This window comes from Dasypus novemcinctus, chromosome 1 (assembly GCF_030445035.2).
Source record: "Dasypus novemcinctus isolate mDasNov1 chromosome 1, mDasNov1.1.hap2, whole genome shotgun sequence".
Taxonomy (NCBI): Eukaryota; Metazoa; Chordata; class Mammalia; order Cingulata; family Dasypodidae; genus Dasypus; species Dasypus novemcinctus.
The window spans coordinates 61,632,296-61,650,473 of record NC_080673.1 but is presented as its reverse complement, the minus strand read 5'-3'; the positions used below and the strand labels follow the sequence as shown (position 1 = coordinate 61,650,473).

The following is an 18,178-nucleotide window of genomic DNA, read 5'->3' as shown; positions in this document are numbered from 1 at the left end:
TTCCCCACCAGAAAGGAGGAAGTCGTTTGAGGAGGAACCAGACCCGCCCCATAGGGTGGTGACCTCCCTCTACCCGCCCCTCCCTGTCGAGGGCGGAAGAGTAGGCTGGCCCTCTGATGCTACCAACGCGCATGCATCAGGTCGGCCATTTTATGAGCCCAAGCAGTCATTTTGTGACGCCTTCCGTGCGTGCGCGCCTGGTCAGTCATCTTGTGAGTCTGAGCGGCCATTTTGTGCCCCGGCTGGCCCTGCGCCCGCATCCGCTTGGGCGCCCCCCCCCCCGCAGACCCCTAGACTGGTCCTCTGCCCAAACCCTGGGCGCCAATGACGGCCCTCCCTCAGCGCCCCGCTACCATGAGCACCAGCCCTTTCACTCCCGCCCCAGCACAGGCACCCCCGCCGGCCGGTGGCGCTCCCCCGAGCACCCTACCCCCTCCTGTCTCCTGCTTCCCCATGAATGTCACTCCCTCCCTGCAGCACCCACTCCCCTGGTATCCCCATGACCCAGAGGATATTAGATGCCTTAGAAAGGCAGTCAAGGAAGATGGGTTGGGGAGCCCATATGCCATGCAGATGTTGGAAGAGATTTCCACAAACCTCTGCATTCCTTATGACTGGACCTCCTTGGCTCGGGGTATCCTCACCCCTGGCCAGTTTATAGATTGGAGAGCCCACTTTCATGCTGAGGCAGAAAAACAAATTGCAAACAACGCCGCAACCGGTGTACAGATCCCGGCAGACGCCTTCACCGGCTCTGGCCAATTCGGCAACCATGTAGTCTACCAGCGCGCCCCGGCCGGCTTCTGGCTTCAGCTGCGCGATATTGCCCTCCGAGCATTTCGCTCATGTTCCGCTATTAAAGCTGACAATTTCACCAAGCTCACACAAGGCAAGGACGAGGACTTCTCTGCCTTCGTCTCCCACATCCTCCAAGCCTGTGAGCGCAAAGTTGCAGACCCTCAAGCCCAGACAGCCCTTGCCCGAGAGCTCATCTTGCAAGGCGCCAACCCCATCTGTAAGCAGGCCATTGTTCCCGTCAGAGAGAAGGCAATTCATGACTGGGTTCTAGCCTGCAGTGGCCTAGATATGCATACTGCCGCGCTCACACAGGCCTTTTTGGCCGCCATGGCGCTGAATGCAGGCTGCTTTAAATGCAGCAATACTGGGCACTTTGCCAGAGAGTGCCCTGAGGCGCCCAGGCTGCCTGCTCCCGCGGCCACTCCCCCCCCCACCACTTCCACCTCAGCGGCCACCCCGCCGGGGGCCTCCCACACCCTGCCCCCCATTGTGGTAAGGGTTATCATTGGGCCCGAGACTGCCGCTCTAACAGCGCGCCGCAGCCTTTAAACTCCACCAGGGGCAGGCCTCAGCCCCGCGCCCAAGAGGCACGCCCCCAGCTGATGCCCGGCCCCAAACCATAATGTGGACTGTGCCCGTCTCCCTCGAGAAGCCCCTCCGAAGCTTTAAAATTACCAACCCCTGGTACCAAGGCACGCTCGATTCCGGGGCTGAGGTATCCTGTTTCCCTGCCCACTATGCCACCCAATTGGCAGTCCAAGACGGGCCTTCAGTGGTCGGGGCCACTGGCACGTCCCCCTCTCTCCGAGCCTCTCTCCCTATAGAATGGGAAGATTCCGAGGGACGCCGCGGTACCTTTAAACCGCTATTCCTGACCACCATTGACCAAATACTGTGGGGCCGAGATGTCCTAGAGGCTTGCGGAGCTGTCATCACCACGCAGCCCCCCCAATAACTTGCGCCACTGCTCATTTAACACCTCCTGCACCCACTCCTCTGCAATGGGATACTGAGGAGCCTATCTGGGTGGAGCAGTGGCCTTTACCTTCCAATAAACTTGCTGCCCTCATGTTGTGGAATTTAAGAGAAGTTCAATTATTTGAGTATAGAGAGGCCAGGACTCAGGAATGATTTTGAGAAGGAAAAATGGTTTATTGACGGCCGGCGGGACTCGGGAGCTTTCAGTTTGAATCCCAAGCCCCGAACAAGATTTTCAAACGTCTTTTATACAGAGAGGAAAGGCCAAATGGTCCCTTTGTTTCAGTTCTCAATAGGCTTCAATTAGCATATATCTCTTCCACATCTTAGGTAAGCTTTTAGCATGGACTCCAGACATTCTAGATAAGCCGTGGTTTTTGCATTTCCCCTAAATACTTAAAGTTTATAGCCCTTGCATTGTTAAACATTTCCTGGGACTGGAGCCGCTGTCACTGTCCCTAAGGGCAGGACTGCAGCCTCTTACCGTTCCACACCCACAAGTCAAACAACTTAGTTATCTCTGAAGAGACACAGAGCCTTCCACCCATAGCCCACATCACTCAGAGCGCTCGTAAGTGAGCAACTCAAGACTGGTCACATTGAACCTTCCACAAGTCTGTACAACTCGCCAGTTTTTGTTATTCAGAAAAAATCCACTGGCAAGTACCGGCTCCTCCACGACCTCCGTGAAATTAACAAGCATATCTTGCCTATGGGGTCGCCCCAACCTGGCCTCCCACACCCCGTAGCCGTTCCGTGCCATTTCCACGTGGCCACCATTGACATTAAGGACTGCTTTTTCTCTATCCCACTCCATCCGCAGGACTGCCAGCGCTTCGCCTTCACGGTACCCCTCCCTAACCACTCAGGTGCCTCTGATAGATACCAGTGGAGGGTACTCCCTCAAGGCATGCGCAACAGCCCTGCCATTTGTCAGCGCTATGTTGATTGTGCCCTCACGCCACTACGGCCTTGGGCGTGCATTATTCATGCGAGGAGGCAGAGAAGCTCCAAATAGTTCTTGGCATGCTGCGAACTAACCTTGCTGACATAGGTCTTACCATCCAGCCCGAAAAGGTCCGGGTTGAACTGCCATTCACATTTCTGGGCTTCCAAATTGACAGGTACGTCACACCAGCAGTGCCGCAGCTCGCTGTCCCAGAGCGCCCCTCCCTCACTGAACTGCAACAACTCTGTGGTAATATTAATTGGGTTCACTCCGCTCTGCCTATCACCATGGCCCAGCTCCAGCCACTCTTTGCCCTTTTGCAGTCAGACTCGGGCCCAGCCTCTGCCCTAACACAGCGTATCAGGCTCACCCCAGAGGCCACGGCCACAATTCAGGCCGTTAACAAGGCATTAGACAAGTGCTGCCTGCACAGGTTCGACCCCAGCCTGCCTTTGCTGGCTTTGATCCTGCCCACTCGAGGTACACCCACTGGAGTCCTCTGGCAGACTGGCCCGCTGTTCTGGCTCCATCCAGCCAAAAGCAGGCTGCGTAAGATCTGCCCTGCTGTCAGGTTATGGATCAGCTTAGCCTCGGACTTAATCACCCTAGCTATCCATACCTTTGAGGTCAAACCTGCCACCATCATCTGGCCGCTAGACGCCAAGCAAACCAACCTCCTCATACGAGACAATGAAGACATGCAGGTCCTACTAGAAGGGTTCTCGGGTAACTTTGACAATCACTACCCCAGCCATAAGTTACTTCAAGGAATCACCAAACTCCCCTTTCAGAGCCCCTTCCACCCCTTCCCTACTTCCAATCCTATCCCGTTTGTCACCACTGTGTTCACAGACGCTTCCACCACCAAATTCGCCATGGTTGTTTACCAACCTGCCGTGTTAGAGCCCAAGGTTTTCACCCACATCAACCCGCATTCTGTGCAGGTGGGAGAATTATTGGCTGTATGCCTTGCCCTGCATACCTTCCAGGCTCAGCCAGTCAGCATCTTCACTGACAGTCTATATACCCTCCAAGTCTGTCGGGTCCTAGCACTCTCCACCTTCTTCCCGGGCTCTACGCCCATCGACGAAGCCCTTGCCAGCCTGCAACGTCTCCTTGAACACCGCCAGGCTCCCTGGTACATTGCACATATCAGGAGTCACTCCGGCCTGCCCGGCCCCCTCACTTCGGGGAACGAGACAGCCGATCGGGCAGTTTCCATATCTACTGCCCAGCCCACTGGAGATACAGTCAACCAGGCCAAAACGCTGCATGCCAGGTTTCACTTCTCGGCAATCTCACTTCGTCACCTATTGGACCTGCCCATTGAAAGCTGCAAACATGTGGTGCGCAGCTGTAAAACCTGCGCCCCCTTTCTGCCCCTTGGGCCGCTACAGCCACAGGGGGTTAATCCCCGCGGGCTCAAGCCCAATTCGAGATGGCAATTGGATGTCACACATGTCCCATCCTTCGGGCCCCTCAAATATATGCATGTAGCCATTGACACCTTCTCTGGCATATGTTACGCGGTACCCCTTGTGGGAGAGACCGCCAAGCATTGTATCAAGGCATTACGCCAGGCTATTCTCTTCATGGGAGTTCCATGGGACCTAAAAACTGACAACGAGCCAGCCTATCGCAGCACCTCCTTTACCGCCTTCCTACGACTTTACAATATTACTCATCACTTTGGGATCCCCTATAACCCGCAAGGACAGGCTATAGCTGAGAGTGTTCACCGCCGGCTCAAAATACAAATTCAAAAAGAGAAAGAAATGCTTCCCCAAGCGCAACCAAGTGACCTAGTCACTGCATCTTTAATATTCCTCAATATACTCACCTTTGACAAAGAGGGACTATCCGCCCTCCATAGGCACTGGGGGCCCTCCTACCAGCCCACACAAGCCCCCTTTGTTTATTGGAAAGACCCAGAAAGCAATACTTGGAGGGGGTCCTGCCCCCTCCTCACCCAAGGGAGAGGGTTTGCTTGTGTTTTCCCAGATAATGCCCCCCAACCCATCTGGATCCCGGGACGCAACATCCGCCCTGCACCCGCAGACCCAGCACCTGACAAGCAGGGAACGCCGACGACTGAGGCACCGAACCCACCAGATGACGCGCTTCGTTCTGGACGACCCAATTCCTCCAACAGAAGAACAACTGCTCCTCAATCTCTATCGCCAAGTCCAAGCACAAACTCCCCTCCCGCCTGACCAGCCCATCAACCTTGTAGCCCTACTAATCCTCCTTCTCTCCGCAGCCACCGCCCTGCCCACTTCATGACCCATGTGGGCTGCAGTCCGTCACCCTCCTGGCTTTCTTTTCCTCACCCCCGAAAGCCCTACCTACCCCAAGATTTATCATACTAACTGTTTTCTGCAGCTACCGTGCAACCTGAAGGAAGCGCTCCGATCTGTTACATTCAACGTTTCACTTACCCCCCCTCCAGATGCTCTCCTATTCACCTTTTTCCCTAACACCGCAGGGTCTAATACAACTACCAGTAGCACGGGAGATCCGGTCCCTGACCTCTATCAAAATGCCCTTATATTCACCCCCTCCACCAGGGGAGACCTTTTCCCGACCGCAACTGGCGCCGACAACACCTCAGGCACCTTTCTGCTTAAATTGGCTAGTTTATTCTCTCCGTCTTCCCTCATCACATATGGGTCTATTGGACTCCTTTGTATTCTTCTTTTCCTCGTCTTCTATGGTGTGCGCCGCATTCTGCTGTCTCTCCGAGATACCCAAAATCAGCAGAAACTAATAGCTGCAGCCACATTGGCCATAAACAAAAAGAGAGGGGGAGATGGGGTGAGGCAGGCTGAAGTCTGGCTGGCAAGCATAGCCGCGCCCAGTGGGTGATATGCGCAGCCCACCACTTGGGTGTAGGGCGGCTGGAACGGGTGAACTGCCCTCAGCCATGGAATGGGCGCACTGCCCTCGGCCCTGCCCAGGCAACCAACACCGGCTTGCTGATAGCCAGCAGAAGCTGCCTAGCTCACATCCCCCCTCCCGCACTGTCAAGCCGCAGCACAAGCCGCACCATAAAAGGCAAGGAACCAGTCCCTACCAATCACTCCCAGCCCCGTTCCCCTTTCCCACCAGTGCAGCCCCTTCACCAACCTAGAATCTGCCTCTTCCCCCCACCAACTGCTCACCACCGCCAATCCAATCCCCCTTTGGCCACAGCCAATCAGTCCCCTGCTCACTCCCCCATAACCCTATATAAACACATGTACTTCCCTTAATAAATTAGACCTGCGTGCTCACCTCGTCTCCGTGGTGGTTTCTCCGCTGCGCGCCCTCCACGCCTGCGAGCCCCCGCAGGAGCCTAGGCCTCTCCTGCCCCGTTGTCCACCGGACAGGACATACCGACTACACCACATTAACAAAATGAAGAGGAAAAAAGCACATGATCACCTTGATTGAAACAGAAAATGCATTTGACAAAATGTATCACCACTTCTTGATAAGACACATTTCAAAAGTAGGAATAGAAGGAAATTTTTTCAACATGGTATAGGGCATGTATGAAAACACAGCTAACATGGTACACAATGATGTAAAGTTCAGCAAAGTGGCAGGATACAATCTCACTACAAAAAAATGAGTGGTGTTTCTGTACACTAGTAATCAGCAAGCCAAGGAAGATATTAATTAAAAATTCCATTGATAAGTAATTAAAAGAATTAATTATCTAGGAATAAACCTAACCAAGGATGTAAATGATTTGTACACAGAAAACTAAAAATACTGAAAAAGAAATGTAAAAAAAGAGACATAAATAAATGGAAAAATATTCCATGATCATGGATGGGAAGACTAAATAACTTTGAGATGTAAGTTCTATGCAAATTGATTCACATATTCAGCACAATCCCAGTCAAAATTCCAACAGGCTACTTTGAAGAAATGGAAAAGTCAATTGTCAAATTCATTTGAAAGTTTAAGGGGCCCAGAATAATCAAAAACATCTTGAGATAGAATAACAAAGTTAGAGGACTCATAATCCATGACTTTTAAATCATTACAAAGCTATGGTGGTCAAAACAGCATGGTCCTGGTATAAGGATAAATAAATTGACAAATGGAATCAAATTGAGAGTTTAGATACAGATTCTCATATCTATGGCCAATTGCTATTTGACAAGACTTCCAAGTCCAGTAAACTTTTAAAGAATAATCTCTTTAAGAAATGGTTCTGTGTGGTGTGAGTGTAATTAATAGCATTAAGTGGGAGTGTGAACATTGTTAAAAGGGGAATTTTGGCCCATCCATGAGGTTAGAAAGAAAGTAGAGGATAAAATGTGTGACCATATAACTCAGGGAATCCTGGGATGGCCAAGGATTGTAGTTAAGAAAACAAATGTAAGAAAGTTATTTTACGTTCTATAACAAAGTACACCCAGAGAACAGGGTGTTGGTCATGGGTTGATATATGGAGAAAATGCACTTAAAACATACTTATATGGGATATGAATGTACTTATGTTGTTATAGGTATGTTTTATCAATAGATAGAGGGCACAGAACAACTAACAATATACTAAACTTCCATTCTTGGTAAGCCCTGCTACTTTCTCAAATAAAGTGGTCAAAGAATCTGGAATGCATAAGCTGTGCCTAAGGAAAGAAACAGGTCTATATGCCAAGTCCTCGATCTTTAGGCCTCTACAAATGAATCTCATTTCTGAAAAAAATGAAACTTTGCTTATATTAATGCCTAAAATTTACCTCCTGAAACCCACTTGTTACTCAAGTGTGGCCTCTCTCTAAGCAAAAACCTGCTAATAAACTCACTACCACCTCTTACCCCCAATATGGGATATGACTCCCAAGGATGAGTTTCCCTGGCACCAATGGATTATTACCAAGCTTTAATCAGTGATGCATTTGGAAAAAGACTTTGACCAAAAGAGGGAAAAATTAATTACCAAAGAGTTTTTATGTATAAGATTCCAAAGTGAGTTAGGAGGTCATTCTGGAGGATACTAACAGAAAAAGGTAACATTAATATACATAACTTTAGGTAATTTACTTTGCATAATAAACTAGTTTTCTTCTCAGTTACATAAAAGTAAAAGTAAAATTCTTTTTTATGACCAGATGTCAACATTTATTGCATTCTTGCATGCAAGGGCATAATGAAAGTCTTTTTGAAGGATTCATTTTTTTTTTTTAGTGAGAAGTCATGGGTTTACAGAAAAATCATGCATGAAATACAGAATTCCCACATACCTTGCTATTATAAAAACCTTTGCATTAGTGTGGTACATTTGTTACAATTAATGAAAGAACTTTTTTTATTGTACTGTGTACTATTTACCTGTCAATTAAATAATTTATTTCCCAATTTTTTTCTATCCTTTTGGACAAAAGTACCCCAAATTCTTTACATTTTTACTAAAAATTCAATAAATCATGAAAAACAAAAAGAGAACCATTCAGTTTATAGCTCTATAATAGTTTTATTTGCAAAACGTTTAGTACATTGATAAAGAATGAGTATTCTATTGTTTCACATAGCACACTTAATCATTATTTTATATATGTGCTCATTCTTTCTTAATAATTCTGTGGTAATCTATTTTTTTTTCTTTTAGCCCTCTGAACTCAAATTTATTAAAAAATGAGAATAAGAATGATATCTAATCTCTAATTAGAACTCATAAATAAACAATTATTGAACTTTTTGTATTTTCTAATTGACCAATTCAAAACTGATCTCAAAGAAATCTAATCTAAGGATCAGATTTTGAAAGACTTACAGCTTTAGTATACTACAAATATCAAACACATTTCATGCTAAGGGTTAAGAAATAAATAACTGATTAATAACCCCCACATTTATGGAATGTTTTCTGAATGCTTAACATGCTTGGGACTTATCAAAGGAAGATAATATACACTCTCAAGAAAATTTATTTTCTGTTTTATGACTGTTCTTTTTCTTCAGAATGTATATGTAAACCTTAAAATGCTATATAGATTACACTTTTTAAGTCCTAGTTGTTTTTTATTTTTTCATGTGTATGTTCTCTCAGACACAGTTGAAGCAGGCTAGTAAGATAGGGAATCAGTAGATGGATTTGGGACTTGGCAAGAATTCCATGTGGGCATCAATAACCCAAAGAAGTCTGCTGGAAGATCCTTCCCAAGATTCTGCCACTCAGAAGAAGACTTCTTCCAGAAGCCAGGAGAAGCCCCAGATATTCCCCAAGGACTTTATTATTGGGCCCTCATGGGAGAGTGATGGGAGAAATAAGCAATTAAAATGGTGAACAGCTGGGACTCCTCCCCTACCATTAACAAAGGGGTGGGATAATTAACAGCTCAAAAAGCAGTGCCAGGTCTAAGTTCTCTCTCTTGCATCTGGAACCCAACTCTGGTTGCCTTCTCCCCCACCTGGATCACCACACAAGTAAACTTGGAGATTTATATCCTATAATGGTAAATTGTAGCTTGTAAATCAACCCTCTTTATCACTTTTCACCCCTTTCCTCTCTATCTGATCTCTGATCTGTTATTTTCTACCATTTCTCTTCCCTCCCTGCCTGAATAAATTACTGGCCTAACTCACCTGATATGCTCATTTCTGCAGCATAGTCAAAGATCCTAAATGAAATCCAGTAACATATTTGGTGAGCCAGTCCAGGAGTTTATTGGTGAGTGAAACTATGGCCTACAGCTTGTTTAATGCCTTCCTTTAATTCTCTATTTTAAGTGGGTTTGCCTATAAGTCTCCATAGGGTGTAATACCAGAAGGAAGGAGCTGGGACACAGGAATTCTCCACACCCATGCTGCACACCCAAGCTTGTGAGACCTGACCCCAGCCAGGATAGCTGGATGATAGAGCAGTGGCTTAAATTACAGCCCTGCCAAGACAGTATTTCCCTGGCAGAGCACTGGGTCCTGCAAAGCTTCTTTTCAAGCCCTTTTTAGCAGCTGGTGTCTTTGCCCTGGGACCTACCTGCTTTTGCCTTCTCCAGCCACCTCCTATAGAAGCATCATGGCAATAGAAGAAAACCCTGGGAGCTTGTCCCTCCCAGTGGATCCATGCCTTTGCAAAGGGCATTCCTATCTAACCACATCCAGCTAGATGGAGATGAAGTGGGAAGGCAATGGGCAGAGCTAAAATGGATGTCATGGAAGTTCCCTATCCCCAGGGCTGTCACAGGCCAGGATACCTTTGTATAATTAATCTTTACCCATGTTTTACCTTTTACTTCTTGCTACTGAATTTCTCTTTACAGGTTTGTGTTAGAATGCTTTGGAATATTTAAATAACTGGGAAACTGGGAAAATACCTTTGCTAGCAAGAAAGCTACTGCCTCAGGGCCCCAAAGCCTAATAGCTAGAGCAATTAATCTCTAATAACTTAATGGCCTTTTGATGGCTGGTTTAACTGGGAAACTATCAGACAGTAAAGTCATAAAACTATGATGGCTTTAAGAACCTCTGTATAATAGGAAGAAACTTTTTTGCTCCTTCTCAAAAGAAGGAGCAATATTCAAGGAAGAAGAACTATTCAGCTTGGCAGCTTCAGTTTGAAATCTACTCAGTCTGTCTCCCAATTCCAGAATGACCCCAGGAATGCCTAGCAGCTGGGGGTCTGTGATTCCCTGGGGTGGCAGGAATCAGAGACAGCCAAACATTTTCTGAGATTTAACTCAGGAACTTCCATTTGGGTAAAAGTGCAGTTGGTCTCAGACCTTGTAATGGTCAGGAATACTGAAAACCAGAGAAGTAAACTAAATGGCCCCCATTCCATTGGCCCAACCATTCAGAGAGCAGCCAAATACCCCCTGAGACTGACATTTCAGGTGCTTTGATTTGGAGCCACTGCTCAGTCTCCCACCAATTCAGCTTGGGCACTTTGATCTGATCACTGGAGGAAGCATCAGATATCCCCCAGGACCTGGGTCACCCACAGGGATGCCTGTAGACCAAGAAGACTCTGAAAATTGAAATTCTCAGGACACTGGGACAAGCATCAGCTCCAAATTATGTGCAGTGGTGAACATTTTAGTCAGACTAGGACACTGGATGCCAGATTAGTCAACTAAATGGTGCTTCTTCATTCTTCCTAGAATAATGGGCATGGTATCTAGCCCACCAGTAAACTCCCCATCGGAGTGTCTTCTTAGGAATCAGGAAACTGCATACTGCTAGTGTACATGGCCACAGTATAGCTGAGAGCAGCCTCTGTATAGGATACTACATTCCAGTTAAACCAGTGTAAGAAAAGAGAAATAGATAAATCTGAGGCCAAGAAACCTCACTTCATTTCTCCTTAAAGAAATGAGGAAATAATCCTCAAACTTCCATTAGTTTAAACTCAGTTGTTCCTATAAAAGTTGTGAATAGTAATCAAGATTTTTAAAAAACCTCATGTGCCATCAATTAAAATCAGAGTTCTTAGAAATGCTAAGGGTATAAAATTTTCTCTTCTTTTTAAATCTGTGCTTAATTTTGTGTTCAACTTTAAAATCTGCTTAACTTTATCAATTTGCTTGTGCCTAGGAAATCAGATTTGGGGTTCACCTGTTATAAATTATATAACAGTGAAAGGTAACCCAAAAATAAGCCTTTGAATGTCAATACTGTCTTGCTAGTGGATTTAATGCATAAACCACAAGTGGGATTTCCTTAATTGCTGGAAAAGCAGAGAAACTTTACAAAGTTGTTACTGATAAAATTCTTGTGGCTTAGTTAATAAAAGTACCTGTCATGTATGGAGTCTGGCCGGCAGACCCCCTCAGCCAGACAGGTAAGGATGGCAGAGCAAAGAAACACACACAGTGACCACTCTGGAGATGCAGGCTGGTGGCGCAGGTCTGATTTATTGAGGAAGTGTAGTAGCTTTTATAGATCATGAGGCAACATGCAAGCAGCTTACTTGCTATGCTAATTTAGTAAGGCTGATTGGTTCATGCACTCTAGTTGCTGGGGGGAAGGTAGATTTCCGAGGGACATGCCTCAGTGCCATCTTTTGGGTGGAACCCCAAAGGTCTTATACTTAGAGAGGTTTTCCTATGTCTAACAAGGCATCAGTGGCTTGCCCACAATTCCCCCTTTTTTCTTTTATTAGAGGCAAGGTGAAGCGCCGGTGTTGTTTAGTGCCAAGGTGTCTGTGTCTGTCTTAGGTTGTCCTCCTCTGAGGATCTTACCCATCATTGACTACCAGCCAAGCTCTCTGGCACCATGTTTATCTCTGCATTTTTTGCAGGACTGTAAGGCTGAAGACATTCATGGCTTGAGAAATGGTTTCTGCAAAGCCTTCTTCTGCTTCTAGAGCACTGACCATAGCCTGCTGGACAAGTACTAAAGTTTTAACATCTTTGCGGAGGTTTTGCACTTTGCTCAGTACATATCTTATACAGAGTATACACATTAGAAGAACAGATCCAATGATAACAAATGTTATGAGATTAGACAGAGTGAAAAGGGATTGAAGGTTAGCTAGAATATTGGTGATCAGTGTGGTGTCTATGGTAGTCACTCAGGTGCTGTTAAGGGTCAGAATTTGATGGATGAGCTGAGTGGTTAAATTTAAGAAGTCGTTCCAATGTCTGAGTAGGTTTGTTTTAACATTGCTCTGGCTGTGGTAAACTTTGCCATGCCATTGGTGGCACTGGCACTGATGGGAGTAACACAAATGTGTGGATTATTAATGTCACAGGACAGTCTTTTCAGTTGCATTATCATTTGTACTTCTTCTTCTAGTAAATCTATTTGTTGTTGTACATTAAGTAGGCCACCATGAATATGATTATTGAGCAGGTTTTATGTTTGTAAGGGGGTGGCCATTTTTTCTACTAAGTTGTTTATTGCGTTAGCATTGGAATTGGATTGGGCTATAGAAGTGATACTAGTGGCAGTGGCTGCTAGGCTAGCTATAATAGCTGCGACGAGAGCCACAACTACACCAACTGCTCTATTTTGCCTAAAATGTAAGTGCATAATTAATTCAGAAGGGCCAGTCCACTCAGTAGCATTAAAGGGAACCCATATTAAGGAGGGAATTCTAACAATAATAGCATAGGGATGCTTGGTATGGTTCCAACAATTGGAAAGGACACAATGGGTGATGTTACAGTCAAAGGATTTGTTGCTTGCATCTATAAAAAGAAAGGGAAGAGTTTTGCCGGGTAAGGTGCACACAGAGAAGGTGGCATTTGCAGTCTTATTGAGGCTGGCTGCCCAGTCTGAGTCATCCGTGTGTGAAGAAACCCAAGTTCCATTAGTGAGTGTGGCATTCATCATTATGAATGGATGAAGATCTAAGCAGGCATTTTCTCCGCAGAGCCTCCATTTTCCAAAGTCTGTCCTCACGGCATAGCGGGGGCCATGCCCTTGATTTGGATTTCCCATGGCTGGAAGGGCAGGGCTCAAGGTTCAGAGGAATGGAGTGATCCAAAGGAGTGTGCCTGAAGCAGTGTGAGCAATTATTAATAGAAGGATACACCCGATGAATAACGGTGGTCCTGGTGCCTATAATTGATGCAAGAGTCCAGAATCATTCTTTCTCCTAGGTATTTTGGTGCTGTGTAGTGACTTCATCTCTGGTGGCTGGTCGAACGAGCTGGCTGGGAACCCAGATTGGCTGTTGTGCATTCTTTGGAAAGACGCAAGCATACCCTCATCCCTGGGTTAATAGGGGATGGGGCCCTTGCCATGCATTTGTAAGGGGGTCTTTCCATCTAACTAATGGCATGGGGATTGGAGTATTTTTTCAAAAAAAGCAACATATTATCTTGAATGGTCATTTTGTTTTTAAGGACTGCATGTGGCAGGCACACAGATAGTATTAGCCGCATATGCATTATCAGTGAAGATATAGAAAGGGATGGATTGGTGATGTAGGAAAACTTGGAGGAGAGAACGTAGTTCTTGTTGAACAGAGCTGGTATGTTGCTCAACGTGGATGGAATCTGAGGTGCCAAGGGATTTTACTACTATAGAAAAGTGGGTTTTGTTAGCATTGGTAAAGATTGTAGCAGTGTGAGGGGATAGGAGAAGTTGTAGGAAAGGAGTGAGAGGAGAAAACAAATGGAAGAAGAGTCATGGGAGTGATGAGTTTGTCTTTTGGCAAATGGTTATCAAGTTGACCTGTGAATCCTGATAGGAGAGTTTGCATGTTCAAATCAGTTTGGGAAAGATGTTGTATTTGTTCTTGAGTGAATGCTAGAACTAAGGTGTTGGGTTCGGTGACATGCAAGAGAACGGCTGTTTTTCAGAGTTTTCTCCCAAGGATACATATGGCATCACAATAAGAGGTAATTTTACCTAAATGACTAAAAGATAAGTGTACCCAAAAGAGGGGGGAATCCTGATATAGAAGACCCATGGGCATCCCAGGGGAGTTGATGACTAGAGTGGAAAGAGGGAGTTTTGGTTGAAAGCGGGCTAGGTGAAGATTTTTAATTCTGTCATTTATGAGGCTCAGGCAGGCCCGTTCAGCACTGCCCACCAAACAACAGTTGGAGGGGTCAGGGTCACCCTCCAGGAGGTCAAAAAGAGGTTTTAGCTTGTGAGTGGTTACACTCAGATGAGGAGGCAACCAATTGATATCACCACAGAGGTGCTGAAGCACATTAAGAGTACATTTATGGGGCAAAACAATAGTGGGGATGGCAGGACTGATAGAGCTGGTATTGGTATAGCCTAAGAAGTTGTAAGGTGGGTAGTTTTGTACTTTTTCAGGTGACATGGTGAGGCCCAGTTGCATAAGGCTATGTAGGAGAGATTTCAAGCAGAATTGTAGGTGAATTGGGTCTGGGTGAGCAATGAGGATGTCATCCATATAATGAACAATTTGACAAAACTGTGAAAGGGGACAGGTGGATTCACTAACGAATATTTGGCAGATAGCTGGACTGCTTTCCATTCCTTGTGGGAGTACCTTCCACTGATAATGTTGTAGGGGGACTGAATTATTTCTGATGGGTACAGAAAATGCAAAGTATTGACAGTTGTCCTCATGAAGAGGAATGGAAAAGAAACAATCTTTGAGGTCTATTGCAATAATGTGGTAATCACATGGGATGGCTAAAGGATGAGGAAGGCCTGGTTGCAGGGAGCCAATCTTTGTCATATGAGCATTAATATTTCTGAGGTCATGTACTAGCCTCCATTTACCAGATTTTTTTTTGAATCACAGAAATAGGAGGATTATGAGGGCTAGCAGAGGGTTCTATGTGCTGCAAGTTCAGTTGTTCTTGCACAAGGAGTTTTAGTTGTTCTAATTTTACTCAAGGCAGTGGCCACTGGTCCGTCCAAATAGAGTTTTGCATTTTCCATGTTAATCTTACAGGTTTTGGTTTGGATAAAGTAAATAAAGGTGGATGGCCAGTGGCCTTTATGCTTGGGAGTAATTTGTAGGATTAGCAGTGAGGATGGTTCCCACTTTGGGGAGAACGTCACACCCCCAAAGGGTATGAGTAAGGTTGGGTAACACAAGGGGGTGGAAGGTGCCTGTTCTGCCATCTCCGTCTGTCCAAGTCAATGTTGATATAAGCTGGTGTGAGGGTCTTAGGCCTCCCACACCTTGAACCAGGGAACCTAGTTTTAGCGGCCATGAAGGGTCTGTGTCAGAAGAGCGGAGGACAGATAAGTCAGCTCCGGTGTCTATTTGCCCAGTAATGGACTTGCCCTGCACTACAAGAGTGAGAAATGCTTTACCTTGGGTAATGGGGATAGTCCAAAAAATGTTGGGTGGGGGGGTCCTCTCTTAGTTGCGGAGCTGAGAGGTGCACCTGATCTCATTTAAAGGTGGAAGAGGATTGCCCTGAAGGTCAGTTTTTGAGCAACAATCTCTCTTTTAATGAAGTCCTTTCCTATATCTCCAGCAGACTGAGGGGGAACATTTTGTGGCTTAGGAGTAACCACAAAAGGACACTCCTTGGTGAAATGACCAGGCTTGCGGCACCTGTAGCAGGTTTTGTGAGGTGGCTGGATGTGCAAATGATCGGCTAAGGCAGCAGCTAGGACAGAAGCGGTATTAGTTGCAGCTGCCATAGCAGAAGCAGAATAAGACCCAATGTCTCTGCAAGCAAGGACCCAGTTGTCAGGGCTTTTATTGCGCACAGGTGTAATTGTTTGTCGATACTCGGTATTGGCGCCTTCCTGAAGAAGGTCTTTTAATAAAACATCAGCGGCAGCAGAATGGGAAACTTTTCTATCAACAGCCTCCTTCATTGGACTATAATAGTCGGAAAAGGGTTCGTTGGGACCCTGCAGAAGTTTGGAGAGGTGAATAGGTTTTCCCTGAGGGTTGAGTTTTTGAAAAGCAATTTTAACAATGGTGAGGCACTGATCAAAGTCGGGCACTGGACATACAGCTTGGACTGTTGGAAGAGCCTGTTGCCCCTCCCCTTTTAAAGCATCAGGGGGGAGGGCCGTTATGCCATTGGTAAGGTTGCATGTGCCTGTTTTCTCTGCTTCATCATTGTACAAAGCTTTCCAGGTGATATAATCACCAGGAGTCAGAATGGCATGTGCAAGATTCTTCCAATCAGTAGCACAATTGTGTTCAAGGGACAGATTATCCATTAACATCTGAGCATATGGACTATTAAGGCCATCTTCCTGAATGGCTTTGCGAAGTTTAGAAATAGTTTTATGATCCCAAGGGTACCAATTGTAGGGGGCGTGATTGGTAGGATTGAAGTTCACCGGGTAAGGGTGTGCAGGGGAAGGGGTGGGAGGAGGGACAATGATGGATGGGTTAGCCAAGATGGCTGCCAAACCAGAAGAGGAAGTAGAAGAGGAAGAGAAAATGGCAGATGCAAGGGAAGGAGTGGGGGGGGAACGCTTCTAGGGTCAGAAAGAAAAGGGCAAAGACCACAGGATGGAGCTCTAGAGGAGGAAGAGAAGGAAGGTGGGGGTTGTGTAGGAAGGGAAAGGGGAAGTGTTGAAAAAGAGGAGCGGTTGGTCACTGCCGAAGCAAAGGTGATTAGGTCCTCCTCCTTTGCGGAAGCGGAGGTGACGCTCTTGTGGCCAGCGGCTTCCACTGGAGCCCGTGGAGCAACAGCTTCCTGTGGAGGGTCGTTAGTAAGGGTTTTTTGTTGAGAAAGGTTGGTAGCAGGTGTTGGGACAAACAGAGGAGAAGTTTCAGAGGGGGAGTAGTTGGTACGTAAGGAGGTGCCAGGGTAGAAGGAGTTGTGGGCATGATGGAAAACGGGATTGGGGAAGGTACATCTAGCGGAGCACCTGTAAGGCAAGCATGAATGGCTAAGAAAGCTGGAATGAGGCCAAGAGGAAAGGTTTTTCCTTCATGGACTTCAGCAGAGCGCATGTGCTTAAGCAGCTTCACCCATGTGGTGGGATCCCATAGGGTGGCTCTGGAGAGCCAGGGGTTAAAACGGACAACAAGGTCCCATATTGATTAAGTTCCTTTTCAGAAATTTTGATGTGCCTACTTGCCAAAAGGGCATGTAGGGCGCACGCTTGTGGAGCCTTCTCGAAGAGGAGACATTACCCATTCTGAGGGTAACTTACCGACTACAATGCCAAGCTGCACTTGATAGCTGACTGATATTGTCTCCAGGGTTTTCAGACCCCATGTTAGGTGTCAACTGTCATCAATGGGATCTGGCCGGCAGACACCCTCAGCCAGCAGGTAAGGGTGGCAGAGCAAAGAAACACACACAGTGACCACTCTGGAGATGCAGGCTGGTGGTGCAGATCTGATTTATTGAGGAAGTGTAGTAGCTTTTATAGACCATGAGGCAATGTGCAAGCAGCTTACTGGCTATGCTAATTTAGCAAGGCTGATTGGTTCATGCACTCTAGTTGCTGGGGGGAAGGCAGATTTCCGAGGGACATGCCCAGGCATGCCCAGGCATTGTCTGCCACATGCCTCAGTGCCATCTTTTGGGTGGAACCCCAAAGGCCTTATAGTTAGAGAGGTTTTTCTATGTCTAACAAGGTGTCAGCAGCTTGCCCACAGTACCCAATTCACCTTAAGGTAAAAACTTACTAAAAACTGTAACTTGTAGTTAAGATTATGTATAGTTGCCTTTATATTATAAAACAGCAGAAAGATAGTAACTGAAATTATATTTGGGTGGATTTAGCCTAAACCTCCTACTGTAAATGTAAATTCTAAACTGAACTTACCTGCATTTATGGTCACTTCAAGCCTAGCCTCACCCCTTGCCTTTGCTTATGGTTATTTCATAACAGCTTCTGCCCCTATGGCTCAGAGGAAAGAAAACTTGAGACATCCCTGTCTCCATCTTACTGATTTTAGCAACTTCTTCCCCTCATGGCTCCAAGTGTGGACTAAATAGCTGCCTGGTGGAATTCTTCACCCTCAAGTTTGAACATCCACTTTTCCAGTCCAGCAACCACCAGAGCCCTGTTATCTCTGAGGATTGGGGAGGGAAGGAGGCCTCCTGACTTGACCGTTGGGGTTCCTAAAAGTGGCAATTCATGAGAGAAACC

The 18,178-nt window shown here is 46.3% G+C and overlaps 1 protein-coding gene across 1 annotated transcript; it reads left to right on the top strand.

The window, feature by feature from the left end:
- Positions 1-1,420: 1,420 nt before the first annotated feature.
- On the top strand, positions 1,421-1,753 carry LOC139436999 (endogenous retrovirus group K member 25 Pro protein-like). The gene has a single exon (XM_071210012.1). It carries the CDS (start codon positions 1,421-1,423, stop codon positions 1,751-1,753), a length of 333 nt encoding a protein of 110 aa, XP_071066113.1.
- The last annotated feature ends 16,425 nt before the right edge of the window (positions 1,754-18,178 follow it).